Below are 19,091 nucleotides of genomic sequence, written 5' to 3'. Positions count from 1 at the left end.
AAATGAGAAGAGATGCCATGAAATGAGAAGAGATGCCATGAAATGGGAAGAGATGAGAGATGCCGTGAAATGAGAATAGATGCCGTGAAATGAGAAGAGATACCATAAAATGTGAAGAGATGAGAAGAGATGCCATGAACTGTGAAGAGATGAGAAGAGATGCCAATAAATGAGAAGTGATTACACAAAATGAGAAGAGATGCCATGAAATGAGAAGAGATGCCATGAAATGAGAAGAGATGCCATGAAATTAGAAGAGATGCAATTAAATGAGAAGAGATGCCATGAAATGAGAAGAGATGCCATGAAATGTGAAGAGATAAGAAGAGACGCCATGAAATGAGAAGAGATGCCATGAAATGTGAAGAGATAAGAAGAGACGCCATGAAATGAGAAGAGATAAGAAGAGACGCCATGAAATGAGAAGAGATGCCATGAAATGTGAAGAGATAAGAGATGCCATGAAATGAGAAGAGATGCCGTGAAATGAGAAGAGATGCCATGTAATGTGAAGAGATGAGATGCCATACAATGTGAAGAGTTGAGAAGAGATGCCATGAAATGAGAAGAGATGAGAAGAGATGCCATAAAAGTAGAAGTGATTACACAAAATGAGAAGAGATGCCATGAAATGAGAAGAGATGCCATGAAATGAGAAGAGATGCCATGAAATGTGAAGAGATAAGAAGAGACGCCATGAAATGAGAAGAGATGCCATGAAATGTGAAGAGATAAGAGATGCCGTGAAATGAGAAGAGATGCCGTGAAATGAGAAGAGATGCCATGAAATGAGAAGAGATGCAATTAAATGAGAAGAGATGCCATGAAATGTGAAGAGATAAGAAGAGACGCCATGAAATGAGAAGAGATGCCATGAAATGAGAAGAGATGCCATGAAATGGGAAGAGATGAGAGATGCCGTGAAATGAGAATAGATGCCGTGAAATGAGAAGAGATACCATAAAATGTGAAGAGATGAGAAGAGATGCCATGAAATGTGAAGAGATGAGAAGAGATGCCAAAAAATGAGAAGTGATTACACAAAATGAGAAGAGATGCCATGAAATGAGAAGAGATGCCATGAAATGAGAAGAGATGCCATGAAATTAGAAGAGATGCAATTAAATGAGAAGAGATGCCATGAAATGAGAAGAGATGCCATGAAATGTGAAGAGATAAGAAGAGACGCCATGAAATGAGAAGAGATGCCATGAAATGTGAAGAGATAAGAAGAGACGCCATGAAATGAGAAGAGATAAGAAGAGACGCCATGAAATGAGAAGAGATGCCATGAAATGTGAAGAGATAAGAGATGCCATGAAATGAGAAGAGATGCCGTGAAATGAGAAGAGATGCCGTGAAATGAGAAGAGATGCCATGTAATGTGAAGAGATGAGAAGAGATGCCATGAAATGAGAAGAGATGAGAAGAGATGCCATAAAAGTAGAAGTGATTACACAAAATGAGAAGAGATGCCATGAAATGAGAAGAGATGCCATGAAATGAGAAGAGATGCCATGAAATGAGAAGAGATGCAATTAAATGAGAATAGATGCCATGAAATGAGAAGAGATGCTATGAAATGTAAAGAGATAAGAAGAGATGCCATTAAATGAGAAGAGATGCCATGAAATGAGAAGAGATGCCATGAAATGTGAAGAGATGAGAGATGCCGTGAAATGAGAAGAGATGCCGTGAAATGAGAAGAGATACCATGAAAAGTTAAGAGATGAGAAGAGATGCCATGAAATGTGAAGAGATGAGAAGAGATGCCAAAAAAATAGAAGTGATTACACAAAATGAGAAGAGATGCCATGAAATGAGAAGAGATGCCATGAAATGAGAAGAGATGCCATGAAATGAGAAGATATGCAATTAAATGAGAAGAGATGCCATGAAATGAGAAGAGATGCCATGAAATGTGAAGAGATAAGAAGAGACGCCATGAAATGAGAAGAGATGCCATGAATTGAGAAGAGATGCCATGAAATGTAAAGAGATGAGAAGAGATGCCATAAAAAGAGAAAACATGCCATGAAATGTAAAGAGATGCCATGAAATGAGAAGAGATGCCATGAAATGAGAAGAGATGCCATGAAATGAGAAGAGATGCCATAAAATGAGAAAACATGCCATGAAATGTAAAGAGATGCCATGAAATGAGAAGAGATGCCATGAAATGAGAAGAGATGCCATGAAATGAGAAGAGATACAATTAAATGAGAAGAGATGCCATGAAATGAGAAGAGATGCCATGAAATGTGAAGAGATAAGAAGAGATGCCATGAAATGAGAAGAGATGCCATGAAATGGGAAGAGATGCCATGAAATGGGAAGAGATGCCATGAAATGAGAAGAGATGCCATGAAATGTAAAGAGATGAGAAGAGATGCCATAATATGAGAAAACATGCCATGAAATGAGAAGAGATGCCATGAAATGAGAAGAGATGCCATGAAATGAGAAGAGATGTCATGAAATTTGAAGAGATGCCATGAAATGTGAAGAGATAAGAAGAGACGCCATGAAATGAGAAGAGATGCCATGAAATGAGAAGAGATGCCATGAAATGAGAAGAGATGCCATAAAATGAGAAAACATGCCATGAAATGTAAAGAGATGCCATGAAATGAGAAGAGATGCCATGAAATGAGAAGAGATGCCATGAAATGAGAAGAGATACAATTAAATGAGAAGAGATGCCATGAAATGAGAAGAGATGCCATGAAATGTGAAGAGATAAGAAGAGATGCCATGAAATGAGAAGAGACGCCATGAAATGGGAAGAGATGCCATGAAATGGGAAGAGATGCCATGAAATGTAAAGAGATGAGAAGAGATGCCATAATATGAGAAAACATGCCATGAAATGAGAAGAGATGCCATGAAATGAGAAGAGATGCCATGAAATGAGAAGAGATGTCATGAAATTTGAAGAGATGCCATGAAATGTGAAGAGATAAGAAGAGACGCCATGAAATGAGAAGAGATGCCATGAAATGAGAAGAGATGCCATGGAATGGGAAGAGATGCCATGAAATGAGAAGAGATGCCATGAAATGTAAAGAGATGAGAAGAGATGCCATAAAATGAGAAGAGATGCCATGAAATGAGAAGAGATGTCATGAAATGAGAAGAGATGCCATGAAATGTGAAGAGATAAGAGATGCCATGAAATGAGAAAAGATGCCATGAAATGTGAAGAGATGCCTTGAAATGTGAAGAGATGAGAAGAGATGGAATAAAATGAGAAGAGATGCCATGAAGTTTTTCCTTTTCACATAATATCCCCGAGCCCGAAACAACATTCAGGGATGCACCCAGCAAAACCTTGATGAAAACTATAGCTACTACCTGAACATGTCCTATAAGAATGCTTTTTCCGTTGCCCGTTTTAAAGTGTTTCCGTCTGTTTGTTCATTTTACATTTACATTTTAGTCATTTAGCAGACACTCTTATCCAGAGCGACTTACAGTTAGTGAGTGCATACATTTTTCATACTGCTCCTACTGAACGTGACCCAGGTGTAGGCTCTGGCTCACTAGCTTACCTGGTAGGTGAAGTAGTCATGCAGGAGACTCCTGGCCACGGTCTTCTCCAGTTCGCCCATCCTGGTGGCTTCCTCCAGTTCCTCTGAGAAGATCTGGTGCAGCTCTACTTTCCTCCACTCCACTATGTGCCTCTGGACCTTGGCAGATGCCTCCTCATGTCTCGCCAGCAGGGTGCGCTGGAGCTGACTCTGATTCAGCTTGTGGAGCTTCTCCAGGAGGACACCACATTGGAGGAGCTCCTGGAGAATCAACCAAAACGAACCAGACCTGGGTCAAATATAAGTGTGATATACTTGAAGTGTACTTTATTTAGCCTGTCCAAATGTGTTTATTTTATTTTATGTAAATTGATTATTTTTGTCATTTAGCAGACGACTTACATAAGCAATTAGGGTTAAGTGCCTTGCTCAAGGGCACATCGACATATTTTTTTACCTAGTCTGCTCGGGGATTCGAACCACTGACCTTTCGGTTACTGTCCCAACGCTCTTAACCGCTAGGCTACCTGCCGTCCTGTCCAGTGAAATGGAGAGCTACTGAGCGTGCAGGCTTTTGCTCCAGCCCACACCTGCTTCAAATAATCACCTAACATTTACATTTTAGTCACTTCAGCATAATTAGCTGAATCAGGTGTGTTAGTGCAGTGCTGGTGCAAAAGCCTGCACACCCACACTCTCCAGGAAGAGTGTTAGTCATGCCAGCCCTGGACTAGGGGGTTGGTTCTCCATCTGTGCCCGTAGGAGCCATTTCTGGCCTGTTTAACCAATTCCTTGTGCACAAGTCACATTGATCTCTACCTGTGCCAGTGATTTTTTGAATGACAATAGCCCCTACAGACAGTACCTGTTGGCCGGCGTGCTGAAACAGCACCTCTGCCCGGGCCTTCTCCTGGGCCTCCCTGCGGTGCTCGGCCTCCATCTGCTCCCGGGTCTCCAGGTTACACTGGGCCGCCAGGGTTGCCATGCGCGCCACGTGCTCCTCCTTCAGCTTGCCCTCCATGCCCATCAGCTGGCCGTGGAGCACGCTCAGGAGGCGCTGCTCGGCCTGCTGGGACATGTGATTCTGGGAGCACAGCGCGGCCAGCAGGGCGGCGATCACGTCCTTGTACATCTGGACACGGCTGCTCTCCAGGCTAGAGGTGGCCCGCAGCAGGCTGGACATCTCCAGGCTGTGAGGTGTCAGATGTATATTATAATGCTTTTTCTGACTTTACACTTTATCATTCAGTAACACAATGCAGACGGGTATAATGCAATATGATGCCCGAGTAATTTTACACATTACATTTACATTTTTAGTCATTTAGCAGACGCTCTTATCCAGAGCGACTTACAGTTAGTGAGTGCATTCATCATTTATTTTTTTAATATATTTTTTTCATACTGGCCCCCCGTGGGATTCGAAACCCACAACCCTGGCGTTGCAAACGCCATGCTCTACCAACTGAGCTACATCCCTGCCGGCCATTCCCTACATCCCTGCTGGGCCAATTGTGCGCCGTCGCATGGGTCTCCCGGTCGCGGCCGGCTACGACAGAGCCTGGATTCGAACCAGGATCTCTAGTGGCACAGCTAGCACTGCGATGCAGTGCCTTAGACCACTGCGCCACTCGGGAGACTATACACATGTATGACTGCCTAATAAACTTCTAAGCATCCTGACATAATGATCCTGACTAAATATCAGCTGCTTCAGTCTAGTCAGAATAGAAATACATCATATAAGCCTTGAGTATAAGACACAATAAAGGCTTATATAGGCTTATGATGAGTAATAAAGCATTATTTCATCTAGTGTAGCCATACTTCTCCAGAGCTTGATACATGTTCTGGGGGTCTTCCAGCACCATAATGTCCACCATCTTGTCCTCGAATGCCGCCTCTTCTTTGGCCGTCTCGCTCATGTTGCACACTGCATACTCAGGGTCTGAATCACCTCGCTTTTTCTATGCAAAAGACAGACATACAGCGAAATAGTAACACTCTCTCTACTGTGGGTTGTTTTCAAATAGAAATAAATAATCCTTAAGTCAACCAACAAGAGGGAAAAAAGACATCACTCTAAATCTTTCAAATAAAGGACAAAATCTGTTTAACTTTTCATCGGTTTCATTGGGGTTTTTCCCCGGCTGTAGCCCAAGTTCCACATCTGCCACTGCTGTCTTCCCAAATCCATTGCTGTCACTGTCACGCAGCCAACATGGCACTGTCACGCAGCCAACATGGCACTGTCACGCAGCCAACATGGCACTGTCACGCAGCCAACATGGCACTGTCACGCAGCAATGGAGTTGGCAAGACAGCAAAAACAATCTGGGACACAGGCTAGCTAATTGTTGTGAGGTAATAGTCATAACAGCCTACCCTTCGCTGCAGAGAGGTTTTCCTGGCTCTGGCACATATCAGGTTCATAGCCAGAAATCCTAGGGACAGCAGCAACAAGGATAGGAAGAATCCCCCAACAAACCCAGCAAAGTGGACCCCGTGATTGGGGTGAATCTGAAAGTAGGTCATATTAGATATTTACTTAACATTCAGTATAGAGAAAGAAATGAGTATCATGGTCATGGCCAAACCTGTGACCTGATAACTGTGATACAACGTCTGTAAGGTGAGGCAGGCGACTGTACTAAGAAGTCCATACTAAGTTACCTTGTCCGTGGAGTTCACCCTCAGTGTCAAATTAGCCACCACTGGACCAAACATATTGACGTCATTCTGTGGAGCGAGAACAGTTAAAGTTACCATGAAATAATGCCTATCAGAGGAGGCTGGTGGGTGGAGCTATATAGGAGGATGAGTTCATTGTAAAGACTGGAATGGAATTAATGGAATGGTATCAAACGCACCAAACATATGGAATCCACATTTGACTCTGTTCCATTAATTCCATTCCAGCCATTACAATGAGCCTGTCCTCCTATAGCTCCTCACACCAGCCTCATCTGATGCCTATGTATAGTAATGTAAAGTGTTTCTGATGGCGAGAAACAAAAAAAGCAAGTTAAATATGAAAAAAGTAGTGAGAGTACAGTACCAGTGAAGCATTGGAGAATGTTAGGAAGGCTGGCAGGTCCAGAATTTCACTCTTGTGACCCTTGATGAGGGCAGTATAAGTCACAACATACTGAGACCCAGCTGTAGGAACACAACCAAAACAATGTAAGAATCCATATCAAAATCATTCTCACAATGGTTATGATTGATAGTTCAGGTGGAGCCTGAGGTCCTGTTCAGCGGGACACACTAGCAGAACCTTTTGAAACTGAAAACAAAAATGAACATAACTTGTTATTAGACAGGTTCAGGTAGTACCTAACCATTCATAATCTGTTATTAGACAGGTTCAGGTAGTACCTAACCATTCATAATCTGTTATTAGACAGGTTCAGGTAGTACCTAACCATTCATAATCTGTTATTAGACAGGTTCAGGTAGTACCTAACCATTCATAATCTGTTATTAGACAGGTTCAGGTAGTACCTAACCATTCATAATCTGTTATTAGACAGGTTCAGGTAGTACCTAACCATTCATAATCTGTTATTAGACAGGTTCAGGTAATACCTAACCATTCATAATCTGTTATTAGACAGGTTCAGGTAGTACCTAACCAATCATAATCTGTTATTAGACAGGTTCAGGTAGTACCTAACCAATCATAATCTGTTATTAGACAGGTTCAGGTAATACCTAACCATTCATAATCTGTTATTAGACAGGTTCAGGTAGTACCTAACCATTCATAATCTGTTATTAGACAGGTTCAGGTAGTACCTAACCATTCATAATCTGTTATTAGACAGGTTCAGGTAGTACCTAACCATTCATAATCTGTTATTAGACAGGTAGTACCTAACCATTCATAATCTGTTATTAGACAGGTTCAGGTAGTACCTAACCATTCATAATCTGTTATCTGTAGCTCAGCTGGTAGAGCACGGCGCTTGTAACGCCAAGGTAGTGGGTTCGATCCCCGGGACCACCCATATACAAAAATATATGCACGCATGACTGTAAGTCGCTTTGGATAAAAGCGTCAGCTAAATGGCATATTATTATTATTATTATTATTATTATTATTAGACAGGTTCAAGTAGTACCTAACCATTCATAATCTGTTATTAGACAGGTTCAGGTAGTACCTAACCAATCATAATCTGTTATTAGACAGGTTCAGGTAGTACCTAACCATTCATAATCTGTTATTAGACAGGTTCAGGTAGTACCTAACCAATCATAATCTGTTATTAGACAGGTTCAGGTAGTACCTAACCATTCATAATCTGTTATTAGACAGGTTCAGGTAGTACCTAACCAATCATAATCTGTTATTAGACAGGTTCGGGTAGTACCTAACCATTCATAATCTGTTATTAGACAGGTTCAGGTAGTACCTAACCAATCATAATCTGTTATTAGACAGGTTAAGGTAGTACCTAACCATTCATAATCTGTTATTAGACAGGTTAAGGTAGTACCTAACCATACATAATCTGTTATTAGACAGGTTCAGGTAATACCTAACCAATCATAATCTGTTATTAGACAGGTTCAGGTAGTACCTAACCATTCATAATCTGTTATTAGACAGGTTCAGGTAGTACCTAACCAATCATAATCTGTTATTAGACAGGTTCAGGTAGTACCTAACCATTCATAATCTGTTATTAGACAGGTTAAGGTAGTACCTAACCATACATAATATGTTATTAGACAGGTTCAGGTAATACCTAACCATTCATAATCTTTTATTAGACAGGTTCAGGCAGTACCTTACCATTCATAATCTGTTATTAGACAGGTTAAGGTAGTACCTAACCATTCATAATCTGTTATTAGACAGGTTCAGGTAGTATCTAACCATTCATAATCTGTTATTAGACAGGTAGTACCTAACCATTCATAATCTGTTTGTAAGGGATCGGGTCTTGGCTGGGTCTAGTCAGAGTCTGACACTTCCCCGATCTACAGAGAGGGGGAGTCATCAGACTCGATCTGGTTCACCTGAGTTCTGAGCACACCTGTCAGTAATTAGTGTAGGATTTAAGGTGTGCTCAGAAGTTCAGTCGGTGCGAGGTATTGTTCCATTGTGACTTGCTAAGCGTTTTGTTCCGAGAGAGTGTCACGCCCTGGCTCTGGGGACACTGTTATGTTGAGCCAGGGTGTGTAGATCAATGTGTTTTGTTTCTATGGGTGCTATTTCTATGTTGGCCAGAGTGGCTCCCAATCAGAGGCAACGAGTGTCAGGTGTTGCGGGTTGTCTCTGATTGGGAGCCATATTTAAACAGTCTGTTTTTCATTCGTGTTTGTGGGATTTTGTTTCCAGTCGGTTTGTGTTAGACCGTGAACTGTCACGATATCGTTTTGTTGTTTTGGTCATTTGACGCTAAATAAAGAGTATGTTTGCCTGCAACGCTGCGCCTTGGTCCTCATCTGTTCCTGACGATCGTGACAGAGAGAGAGAGAGTTTGTTGTTTTTTGATTACCCGTGTATCCGACCAGTGCCTTGTTGTTTGATTCCCCGTATCGCTTAACCCTCTGCTTGTCTATCTCAGTGATTACCGTACTCTGACCCTGTGCCTGTGCCCTCGACTACGACTACGCCCGCTCCCTTGGTACCTCTGCCTGTCTATGCCTGGCCCGGTTTTGACCACAGCCCGCCCGACCACGATTAAGCTATTCCCTTGTCTGTACTCTAATAAAGCATCGCGATTCTGCGATTGGATCTTACCACTCTGTCCGAGTATTCATTACAGAATACCTCGCCATTACCATGGATCCAGCGGAATTACAGAGGCGATGGGAGATACAGGAGAAACGCATGGATGAACTCCTACAGCTACTCAACGCTGGTGCAGCTGAAGGCACCACCCCGAGCACGGTCAGTCCTCGTCCTACACCTCCGATTTCTCTACCGACTAGGTACAACGGGGAACCTGGCAAATGTCAGGGGTTTCTACTTCAGACGTCCCTGTATATGTCGTATAATCGTACTATGTTTCCCGATGACCGTAGCAGGGTGGATTTCATGATTTCTCTACTAACGGGAAGAGCACTGGATTGGGCTACTGCGCTTTGGGCAGCTGAGGTTCCCGAGTTGAATGCGGAAGTTCAGTTCAAGAGACTGTTCCAGGAGGTGTTCGACCACCCAGTATCTGGGCGTAGTGTGGGAGACCAACTATGCGAACTTCAGCAGGGCCGTCGCACCGTAGCCGACTACGCTTTAGAGTTCCGTACTATAGCAGCCGGTAGCGGATGGAGCGAGACGGCTTTGCTCACCGTTTTCCGAAGAGGGCTGCGCAAAGACGTACAGACTGAGTTGGCTTGTCGAGGAGATATCACTGCGCTACATGAGTTGATCAAAATAGCCATCTCTATTGATAATCTTATAGTGCAACACAAGGCATCCACAGTCCGGGAGCCCTCGATCACTGGTCCTATGCAATCGACAGAGCGGAGGAGAGAATCTGAGGAGGAACCTATGCAACTGGGACGGTCACCTCTACAAGGGTCGGTGAGACAACAACGTCGGCAAGACGGACTATGCCTGTATTGTGGTCAGTTGGGTCATTTCGTTCGTCAATGTCCGGTACGACCAAACCGTACCCCAGGATATCGCCTCGGAACTGCCAAACCGGTGAGTGAGACTCCAGTTTTGAACATTACATCTAAACAAATGTATGTGCCAGTTACCTTATCTGTCGGAGAGAAAGTGCGCAGGTTGGAAGGACTTATTGATTCCGGAGCGGCTGCCAGCTTTCTGGATATGGGTCTTGCTGAGGAGTTGGGAGTTCAACTTATCCCAATTCAACCTCCCCTGCGAGTCAACGCGCTAGACGGTGAGCCCATGGGCACTGGGTTCATTACGCACCGTACCGAGGAAATCAAATTACAAGTGGGCTCCCTGCACCATGAGAACATCATTCTGTTCGTCATCTCCGCTCCACGGGAGCCGCTAGTCTCGGCCACCCCTGGCTCGTTACCCATGATCCGGTCATCTCCTGGAAATCTGGCGATATCACGGCTTGGAGTGAGGTATGTAGGGCAGAGTGCCTCATTTTACCTTGCAAAACGTCTACTGTGGAGGATGCGAAGGGTGCGGTGTCTACTGTTGTTCCTACAGAGTACCAGGATTACACGCAGGTGTTCTCCAAGGAGAGGGCTACCGTGTTACCACCGCATCGGGCCTGGGATTGTGCAATTGATCTGCTATCCGGGGCGACACCTCCTCGCGGACGAATCTACCCTTTGTCACAGCCGGAACGAGAATCAATGAGCAAGTATATTGATGAGGCACTACAGCAAGGGGCCATTCGCCCATCTACGTCTCCCGCCGCATCCAGTTTTTTTTTTGTTAAGAAAAAGGATGGCGGACTGTGTCCTTGTATAGACTATCGAGGTTTGAACGATATAACCATTAAAAATCGTTACACCCTTCCTTTGATTCCAGCAGCCCTCGAGCAGGTGGGGCAGGCCTCCATCTACAGTAAACTGGACCTCAGGAGTGCGTACAATCTGGTGCGCATTAGAGAGGGGATGAATGGAAGACCACCTTCATCACCCATCGAGGACATTATGAATATTGTGTCATGCCCTATGGACTTACTAACGCGCCCTCTGTGTTCCAGGCGTTCATGAATGACATTTTCAGGGACTTGATTGATCGCTTTGTCATAATGTACATTGATGACATCCTAATCTACTCTAACTCTCTGAGTGAACATGTGTCCCATGTACGACAGGTTCTGGACCGAATCCGACAACACTCTCTGTTCGTGAAGGCCGAAAAGAGTGAATTCCATGTCACGACGATTTCCTTCCTTGGGGCCATACTCACTCCCGACGGGGTAAAACTGGATGAATCCAAGGTGCAAGCTGTACGAGACTGGCCTCAACCACAGACGGTGAAAGAGCTCCAGAGATTCTTAGGGTTTGCCAATTACTATAGACGGTTCGTGCGTAATTTCAGCACAACCGCAGCTCCCCTGTCGGCGATGACCAGCTACAAGGGTCGTGGTCTGAAATGGACGGAGGGGGCAGTGCGGGCTTTTGAGACATTGAAACAACGATTTACCACCGCTCCCATTTTATGTCAGCCGGATCCTACCTTGCCGTTCATCGTGGAGGTGGACGCCTCGGAGGTTGGAGTTGGAGCCGTGCTATCCCAGCGCCAAGGTGAGCCGCCCAAATCACGACCCTGTGCCTTTTTTTCTAAGAAGCTGAATCCGGCCGAGCAGAACTACGACGTGGGAAATCGGGAATTACTGGCGGTGAAGTTAGCACTGGAGGAGTGGAGACATTGGCTGGAGGGAGCAGCTCATCCGTTCCAAGTGCTCACGGACCACCGCAATCTGGAGTATTTTCACAGTGCTAAGCGACTGAACTCCCGACAGGCAAGGTGGTCTTTATTCTTCACCCGTTTCCAATTCACTGTCTCTTATATTCCCGGGTCCAAGAATTGTAAGGCGGACGCGCTTTCCCGACGGTTCGAGCGCGCTGAAAGACCGGTGGAACCAGAACCTATCCTCCCCATGAGTTGCCGTGCTGGTCCTGTGAGGTGGGCTATCGATGACACGATTCAGGAGAGCTTACAAGCGGAACCAGCTCCTCCAGAAACCCCGGTGTCGAAGGTGTTTGTACCAGCTCCGCTTCGACCTCAACTGATGGAATGGTGCCACACGTCGCTGGGATCTGGTCATCCCGGAATCACTCGAACTACACGACTCATCAGCCGAAAATACTGGTGGGATTCCCTCACAGATGATGTCAGAGACTGTCTTATCCTGTCCAGTATGTGCTCAGTCCAAGGTACCTCGTGCACTACCGGAGGGTAAGCTGATGCCATTGCCAACTCCTCAACGACCCTGGTCGCACATTGCAATGGACTTTGTTACCGACCTACCAGAATCAGACGGCCATACTGTAATTCTCGTGGTCATCGATCGTTTCTCCAAGATGTGCCGGTTGGTACCCATGAACCGTTTGCCTAACGCCACTCAGATGGCTGAGACTATGTTTACCCAGGTGTTCCGGCAGTTTGGTGTCCCGGAGGATATTGTTTCCGACCGGGGTCCCCAGTTTGTATCCCGGGTCTGGAAGGCCTTCTGCGAACGCTTGGGCATCTCGGTTAGCCTAACCTCCGGATATCATCCCCAGGCCAATGGGCAGACAGAACGGCTCAACCAGGAAATTGGGAAGTATCTACGGCAACAATGTTCGCGGCAGCCGCAAGAGTGGAGCCTATTCCTTCCTTGGGTAGAGTATGCTCAGAACTCTCTCATTCACACCTCCCTACGTCTAACGCCCTTTCAGTGTGTTCTAGGGTATCAACCACCCCTGTTCCCGTGGGATACCGCACCCGGGATGGTACCAGCGGTGGACGAGTGGTTCCGTCGGAGTGCGCAGGTCTGGGAGACGGCCCATCAACATCTCAGTCAAGCCTCACAACAGCAAAAGACCTACGCCGACCGACGCCGGAGACCTACTCCCACTTATCAACCCGGGCAGCGAGTGTGGCTGTCTACCCGAGACCTGCGGTTCCGACGGAGCTGCAAGAAGCTCCAACCCAGGTACATTGGTCCCTTCAAGATACAGAGACGTATTAACCCTGTCACCTACCGTCTGTTACTCCCTCGACACTACAGGATAAACCCTACATTCCACGTCTCCCTGTTGAAACCTGTCCATTATAGCCCAATGTACCCACCAATCGCTCAACAACCTACTACACCACCTTTGGAGGATGAACAGGACACCACCTATACAGTCCACGAGATACTGGAGTCAAGACGGAGACGAGGGGGCATCGAATATCTCGTGGACTGGGAGGGATATGGACCGGAGGAACGGTCCTGGGTCCCTGCTAAGGACATACTAGACCCCGCTCTCAAGGCCACTTTCCACGCTGAACACCCAGATCATCCCGGACCCCGACCCAGAGGAAGACCACCCGGTAGAGGTAGAAGGCCGTCAGGAGCCGGCCCTGGGGAGGGGGATACTGTAAGGGATCGGGGGTTGGCTGGGTCTAGTCAGAGTCTGACACTTCCCCGATCTACAGAGAGGGGGAGTCATCAGACTCGATCTGATTCACCTGAGTTCTGAGCACACCTGTCAGTAATTAGTGTAGGATTTAAGGTGTGCTCAGAAGTTCAGTCGGTGCGAGGTATTGTTCCATTGTGACTTGCTAAACGTTTTGTTCCGAGAGAGAGAGAGAGTTTGTTGTTTTTTGATTACCCGTGTATCCGACCAGTGCCTTGTTGTTTGACTCCCCGTATTGCTTAACCCTCTGCTTGTCTATCTCAGTGATTACCGTACTCTGACCCTGTGCCTGTGCCCTCGACTACGACTACGCCCGCTCCCTTGGTACCTCTGCCTGTCTATGCCTGGCCCGGTTTCGACCACAGCCCGCCCGACCACGATTAAGCTATTCCCTTGTCTGTACTCTAATAAAGCATTGCGATTCTGCGATTGGATCTTACCACTCTGTCCGAGTATTCATTACACTGTTATTAGACAGGTTCAGGTAATACCTAACCATTCATAATCTGTTAATAGACAGGTTAAGGTAGTACCTAACCATTCATAATCTGTTATTAGACAGGTAGTACCTAACCATTCATAATCTGTTATTAGACAGGTTTAGGTAGTACCTACCATTCAATCAAATGTACAATACAAATGTATTCTTCTTCCTTTTTATGGCTACCTAACACGACCTGGGTGACAGACAGACAGACAGACTGAGGAGAGACAGATTTCTCATGACTTTTACCTGGAAGTGAGTCAATGGTGAAGGTCTGGAAGCCTTTCTCAACCACCATCCCCACACTCTGAAGGGGTGCTATCCCAGATACGGAGTCCCTGATGGCCAGCTGGGACAGGTTGGTGCCCCCCGGAGGCCCGATGTTGTGGATGAGCAGGAAGAATGTCAGATGGGGGAACTCAGTCCCCACCTCCACCTGTGTCCCAAAGGATCATATAGATAATAGTGCAATGCGAAATATGAGGACATGAGAGAGCGAGATTAAAATATATATAGCGTTGAGGACATGATATGATAGCTGTGAAGCCTTCCACATTTTGACTACAAATGCCACATGGGCACACATATAGACTACCAGATATCCGGTCTACCTGAACGGTAACAAGCAATAAGCAAAGCAAGCCCGTCCTCTACACAGTCAACATTACTTACCTGGGCACATTTGTGAAATTTGAGTCCAAACGCTGATGGCTGTGCAGCACTCTGAACCTGAAAGAAAATACAAAAGTAGATGCTACATGCTTTTTTTCTGTTTCACGAAACCATGTATGGAAAATGGCTTCATTATTTTCCATTAGGATTTTTTACCGCAACCCCTGGGGCTTTGTATGTATTTGTGCTGCGTGCATGCTTACCTGAGGCAGAGTGTAACCAGTGATGTATCTGGTGAGGCTCCTCCTGCGGCTCCGGGCTCTATGCTGCATGATGTTAGCCAGGTGGCTTATGGAAGCATAGAGGGACTGTCCCCAGGGGCCTGCTGCTGAGGCCACAGAACGAACAGGACCCTCTTCAGCACAGAAAGCCAAGGGCCCACATTGCCCTTGTTGTCCTATGAAGGACCATTAGTTAACATATAGTAGTGTACAGTAACAGTACACATTTGATGACACAGTGGGTTGGAACATATGTTACAGCTTAATCATCGGCTACTTACAACTGAGTATGTCACTTTGGATGTTATGCCCTTATCGCTACCCTAGGGATAATACCTCATTCAAATGTACCTGATTCAAATGTGGCTGAGTAGATAATAACAAACCATTCATCTTCTTCAAACTCGGCTCTGCTGATTTTCCACCAGGGTCGTGTTGAAATGGTCTGGGAGAGTCCTGATGAGGGGGAAACTTAGTTAAAAACAAAAACCGGTCAACAACTGCATAGCAGGCAGACGGATGTAAAACCCTTTGTTGGGCATGTAATAGGACAGGCACAGAAATAAAGGAATTGTACTCACTCTAGGTCGATCATTTCCAAATGCGTTCTGTAAAGTTCCCCATGAGAGTAGGGAGTTACAGAACGCGGGATGTATATCGTTGCTGTCCCCCGGGATAGCGGAATGGCATGGATTTTCACGATGGGTTACATTGTGGAACCCATAAAAATTTAAAGGGAGCTGTTGTAGACGTTGTATCCGAAATATAGGCCTATATTCTAGTGTAAAACAGAGGAAAATAGAGAATACAGTGACTTCCACGAAGAAATGTACCTGAAGCATTCGTTTGTGTCCTAAATCTTTCACTACTTCCGAAATCCGTTACATCTTGCATCCTCCTGCTACTGTGTCCGAAGATCGCACATACAATGTCAACATTGTAATTCTTCTCTGATAACACGACATTGTGTTACAATATATCTAAAAAGGTGTCATGCGAAATAGACAAAAAACAGTAGGCTAAACAGCTTGTCCACTGTAAAAACACTGGTCATGGAAATTGGTCATCCAAATTTACTTGAAGACTTCCCCAAAACTATGAAAAAAAGGACAACTCCACCCCTAAACGTGCGTATCATCAAATCTGTTCAATGATTGGTTGAATACGCCATCTATGAAACATCGAATCAGTTAATGTAAAAAAAAGTTACTTTGTAACCTTAGTCCATTGTTGTTTTGTTATTTGCTGTGTCATAGCTCAAGTTATTACTTTCTCTGCCATACTTTTTTTTCTAGAAGAACGTTTTAGGGTTATTTTGTGTAGCGCAATGCTGTGCGGTCTTCGTTCATCATCAGTTTGAGTTGTCCTGATTCATTCTTTCAGACCTAGCCTAAAATCTTTTTCTGGAGAAATGCGCGTTTTTCGGCTTTCTTCTGTAGTGTATTGACAATATGATGGTGTTAAAGGTTTTTAGATGGAACTGAAAGAATGTTGGTTGTTCAGGCCAGAGGGGGGATGTTTTATGATGTTATTTGAAATGTGCCGCTTGGAGGGTGACGCCCGAGGGGAGACTGGTGATTGGCCAGAAGAGGGGGTAACCCTTATTTTGGTATTGTCTATATAAGAAGGGTTTTAGACAATAAACCCCAGAGCAGCCATTATAATTGGGGGACACTGCTCTCCAGACCTCGCGAGTCTGTCACCCCTGCTGAAGCTTGTGATCTGAATAAACCTTATGATCAATGTTCAGTATGAGCAGACTCCTTTTTGTTGACAGCAATAATTGCCACCATTCATCATATACGACATAATGGCGCCCAACGTGGGGCTGGGTTTGCGTCTCTTCCTTGTTTCAGTCAACCGCCGGCCTAACTCTCTCTGAAGCATGGCCGGAAAAAAGGGTGAGTGTTCTTACCGCTTCGGAGTTTGTTAGATTGGATATGACTTGTGTACACTGAAGAGATGTTCCATTTCGACCTGGCCTCGGTGGCGTTGTTGCTGGTCGACTGGAGTCTGCTAAAATGTTATTTCATTGGTAACTATAGACAATGATAATTTAGAGTGATAAGTTTATATTTCATTGGTAACGGATGGCAATGAGGATTTAGAGCATACATTTATATTTCATTGGTAACTATGGGCAATGACAAATTTAGGAAAACGGTAGGAGACATTTATATTTCATTGGTAACTATGGACAATGATAAGGTTATATTTCATTGGTAACGGGTGACAATGGTTGGTTAATTTAGATATGCGCATTCTTTAGGGCACTGTACCATTTAAGACCTCCAGGGGGGGCCATTTTAGATGTCGGGCCGGCAATCCGTTTACACGATAGAATGGGTGGACGGTGGGTTTCTTTTTTGTAAAGAGAGCTCGGATTCATGGGGTTTATCTGATTGTAATTATGATTTGACTCTCGTCCGACGGGGTGTTTGATTGGGTCTGATTTCTCGGTGTAATGGTCGTTAGTCCCGGTAGCAAAACGGTAGGATAAATATGTTTAAAATTGATAGGGCAGTGCAGGCTACTTAGGGCTGGGTAGGCCGCAGTTAGCTAGAGGCTAAGGCTAATGTCGGCTAAATGGGAGTGTGTTCCATGCTACATGGTACATCGTGGCTAAGGCTAAGGCTAATTGTGTTGTGTGCTACATGCTAACGTATCCTTAGAGATTCCATTGCGATGGATTAAAGTCTCTTAAATTTGTCTCTGTGTTTAAGTCAGGTTATATGTTTTGTGAGCGCTGTTAAATGTTGTTTGACTATAAGGGGAAAAGGGAAGTTACAGCTGGGCTGTTATTCTGTCTGTTTGGGGAGAGAGAATAGAAAATCTTCCTTCCACGGTGAGAAGGGATTTTGAATGGTTGTGCGCATGCGTTTAATTTTGCGATACTACCCTACAGAAAGGGGGGAGTTTATGACACGAGATTAGGACACGTGTTGATTTTACGGGGCTAAAAACTACGAAATGAGGTTGGGCTAAGCCTACAAAACAAAATGGTGGCTTAAGGTCATAGGTCCCATTTGGCGTTACCCTGCAAGGGAAAATAGACAGAGGAGAAATTTTAGCACGATGATTCTAGTTTAAACTGCGATTGGTTAAAGATGAAACTTGTTTTGTAACCTATTGAATTTATAAATTAAATATATGTTGGCGAAGTATAATGAATTAAATTAAAGACGGATTAAAATAAACATGTTTTTGAGCGATCTATTTAGTTCTGAGTTTAGTCTTAGAGTGAATAATGTAGAAACGAACGAATATTGAATGGTTGGAAATACTCAGTGATTGCAGTAACTGTTGAAATCTTGTCTGTTTCTATGTTTTTTGAAATATGAGAGGAACATGGAACGAGAGGAGAGAGAGAGAGAAGGGGCTGACGTGTGCGTCACGTGACAAGGTGTGACGAGGCAGACGAGAGGATCAGATCAGGCTAGTACACAAAATCATCCTAACAAGATATGTGATGTTATGACGATTTTACATAGGCTTGGCAAATACTATTTCATTAAAAATGGCATTTTGGGAGCTCTGTGTATCACTGGGGTTTGATTACAGATGTGTTGGGAATCGAAGACTGACATTCTTCTGTAAATTTAAGATAATTAGAGCTGATAGAGCAAGGGGTTACAGGCTTTGTTTATGGGTATTTTAGTCTGAAGATAACTAACTTGCATTTACTTGCAGTTGATGGGTTGTGGTTAGATAGCCAACACTAATTGATAAATTGGTGATATAGGAATAAAAAATTGGTTTTAAATTATTCATAATTTTTAATTGAGTTTTTAATTGGTTTTTATTTTTAATTAAAGGGTTTTTGAATAAGGCATTTAATTGAATTTTTTAATATTCATATTTGATTTGATTTTATTTTTTGGGGGAGGAAAAAAAAAAAAATTCAATTTTTTTTTTTTTGGGGGTTGTTAGGGTTATATTAATAATTTAAGGGGGAAGCCTTAGGCTATACAGTCTAAAATAAGATAGTTCACAATAAAGGAATATGAAAGGGTTGATGTGTTAGGAGAAACTAATGGCAGAAGTTAGTACACCTTTCTCACATACGGATTCAGCAAAAAGACACCCACCTTATGAGAAGGAAGCTTTCAGTGATCATCTAGG

General features: G+C 44.3%; 1 protein-coding gene across 2 annotated transcripts in view; it reads right to left on the bottom strand.

Moving 5' to 3' along the window:
* LOC121578029 (limbin) overlaps window positions 1-16,046 on the bottom strand; it is a 65,350-nt gene extending 49,304 nt beyond the window's left edge. For both annotated transcript variants that reach the window (XM_041892080.2, XM_045223806.1), the window contains exons 1-11: window positions 15,551-16,046; window positions 15,356-15,425; window positions 14,952-15,145; window positions 14,749-14,805; window positions 14,326-14,512; window positions 6,589-6,689; window positions 6,204-6,269; window positions 5,916-6,050; window positions 5,358-5,497; window positions 4,396-4,720; window positions 3,552-3,791 (exon numbers count right to left, since the gene is read on the bottom strand). In XM_041892080.2, coding sequence (XP_041748014.2) covers window positions 3,552-3,791; window positions 4,396-4,720; window positions 5,358-5,497; window positions 5,916-6,050; window positions 6,204-6,269; window positions 6,589-6,689; window positions 14,326-14,512; window positions 14,749-14,805; window positions 14,952-15,145; window positions 15,356-15,425; window positions 15,551-15,811 — 1,776 coding nt within the window. In that variant the 5' untranslated portion in view covers window positions 15,812-16,046. The remainder of the gene's footprint in view (window positions 1-3,551; window positions 3,792-4,395; window positions 4,721-5,357; window positions 5,498-5,915; window positions 6,051-6,203; window positions 6,270-6,588; window positions 6,690-14,325; window positions 14,513-14,748; window positions 14,806-14,951; window positions 15,146-15,355; window positions 15,426-15,550) is intronic.
* Between the last annotated feature and the right edge of the window lie 3,045 nt (window positions 16,047-19,091).

Source organism: Coregonus clupeaformis, chromosome 12 (genome assembly GCF_020615455.1).
Source record: "Coregonus clupeaformis isolate EN_2021a chromosome 12, ASM2061545v1, whole genome shotgun sequence".
Lineage (NCBI taxonomy): Eukaryota > Metazoa > Chordata > Actinopteri > Salmoniformes > Salmonidae > Coregonus > Coregonus clupeaformis.
Note: the sequence above shows the minus strand (reverse complement) of the source record. Positions and strands in the feature narration are given on the sequence as shown.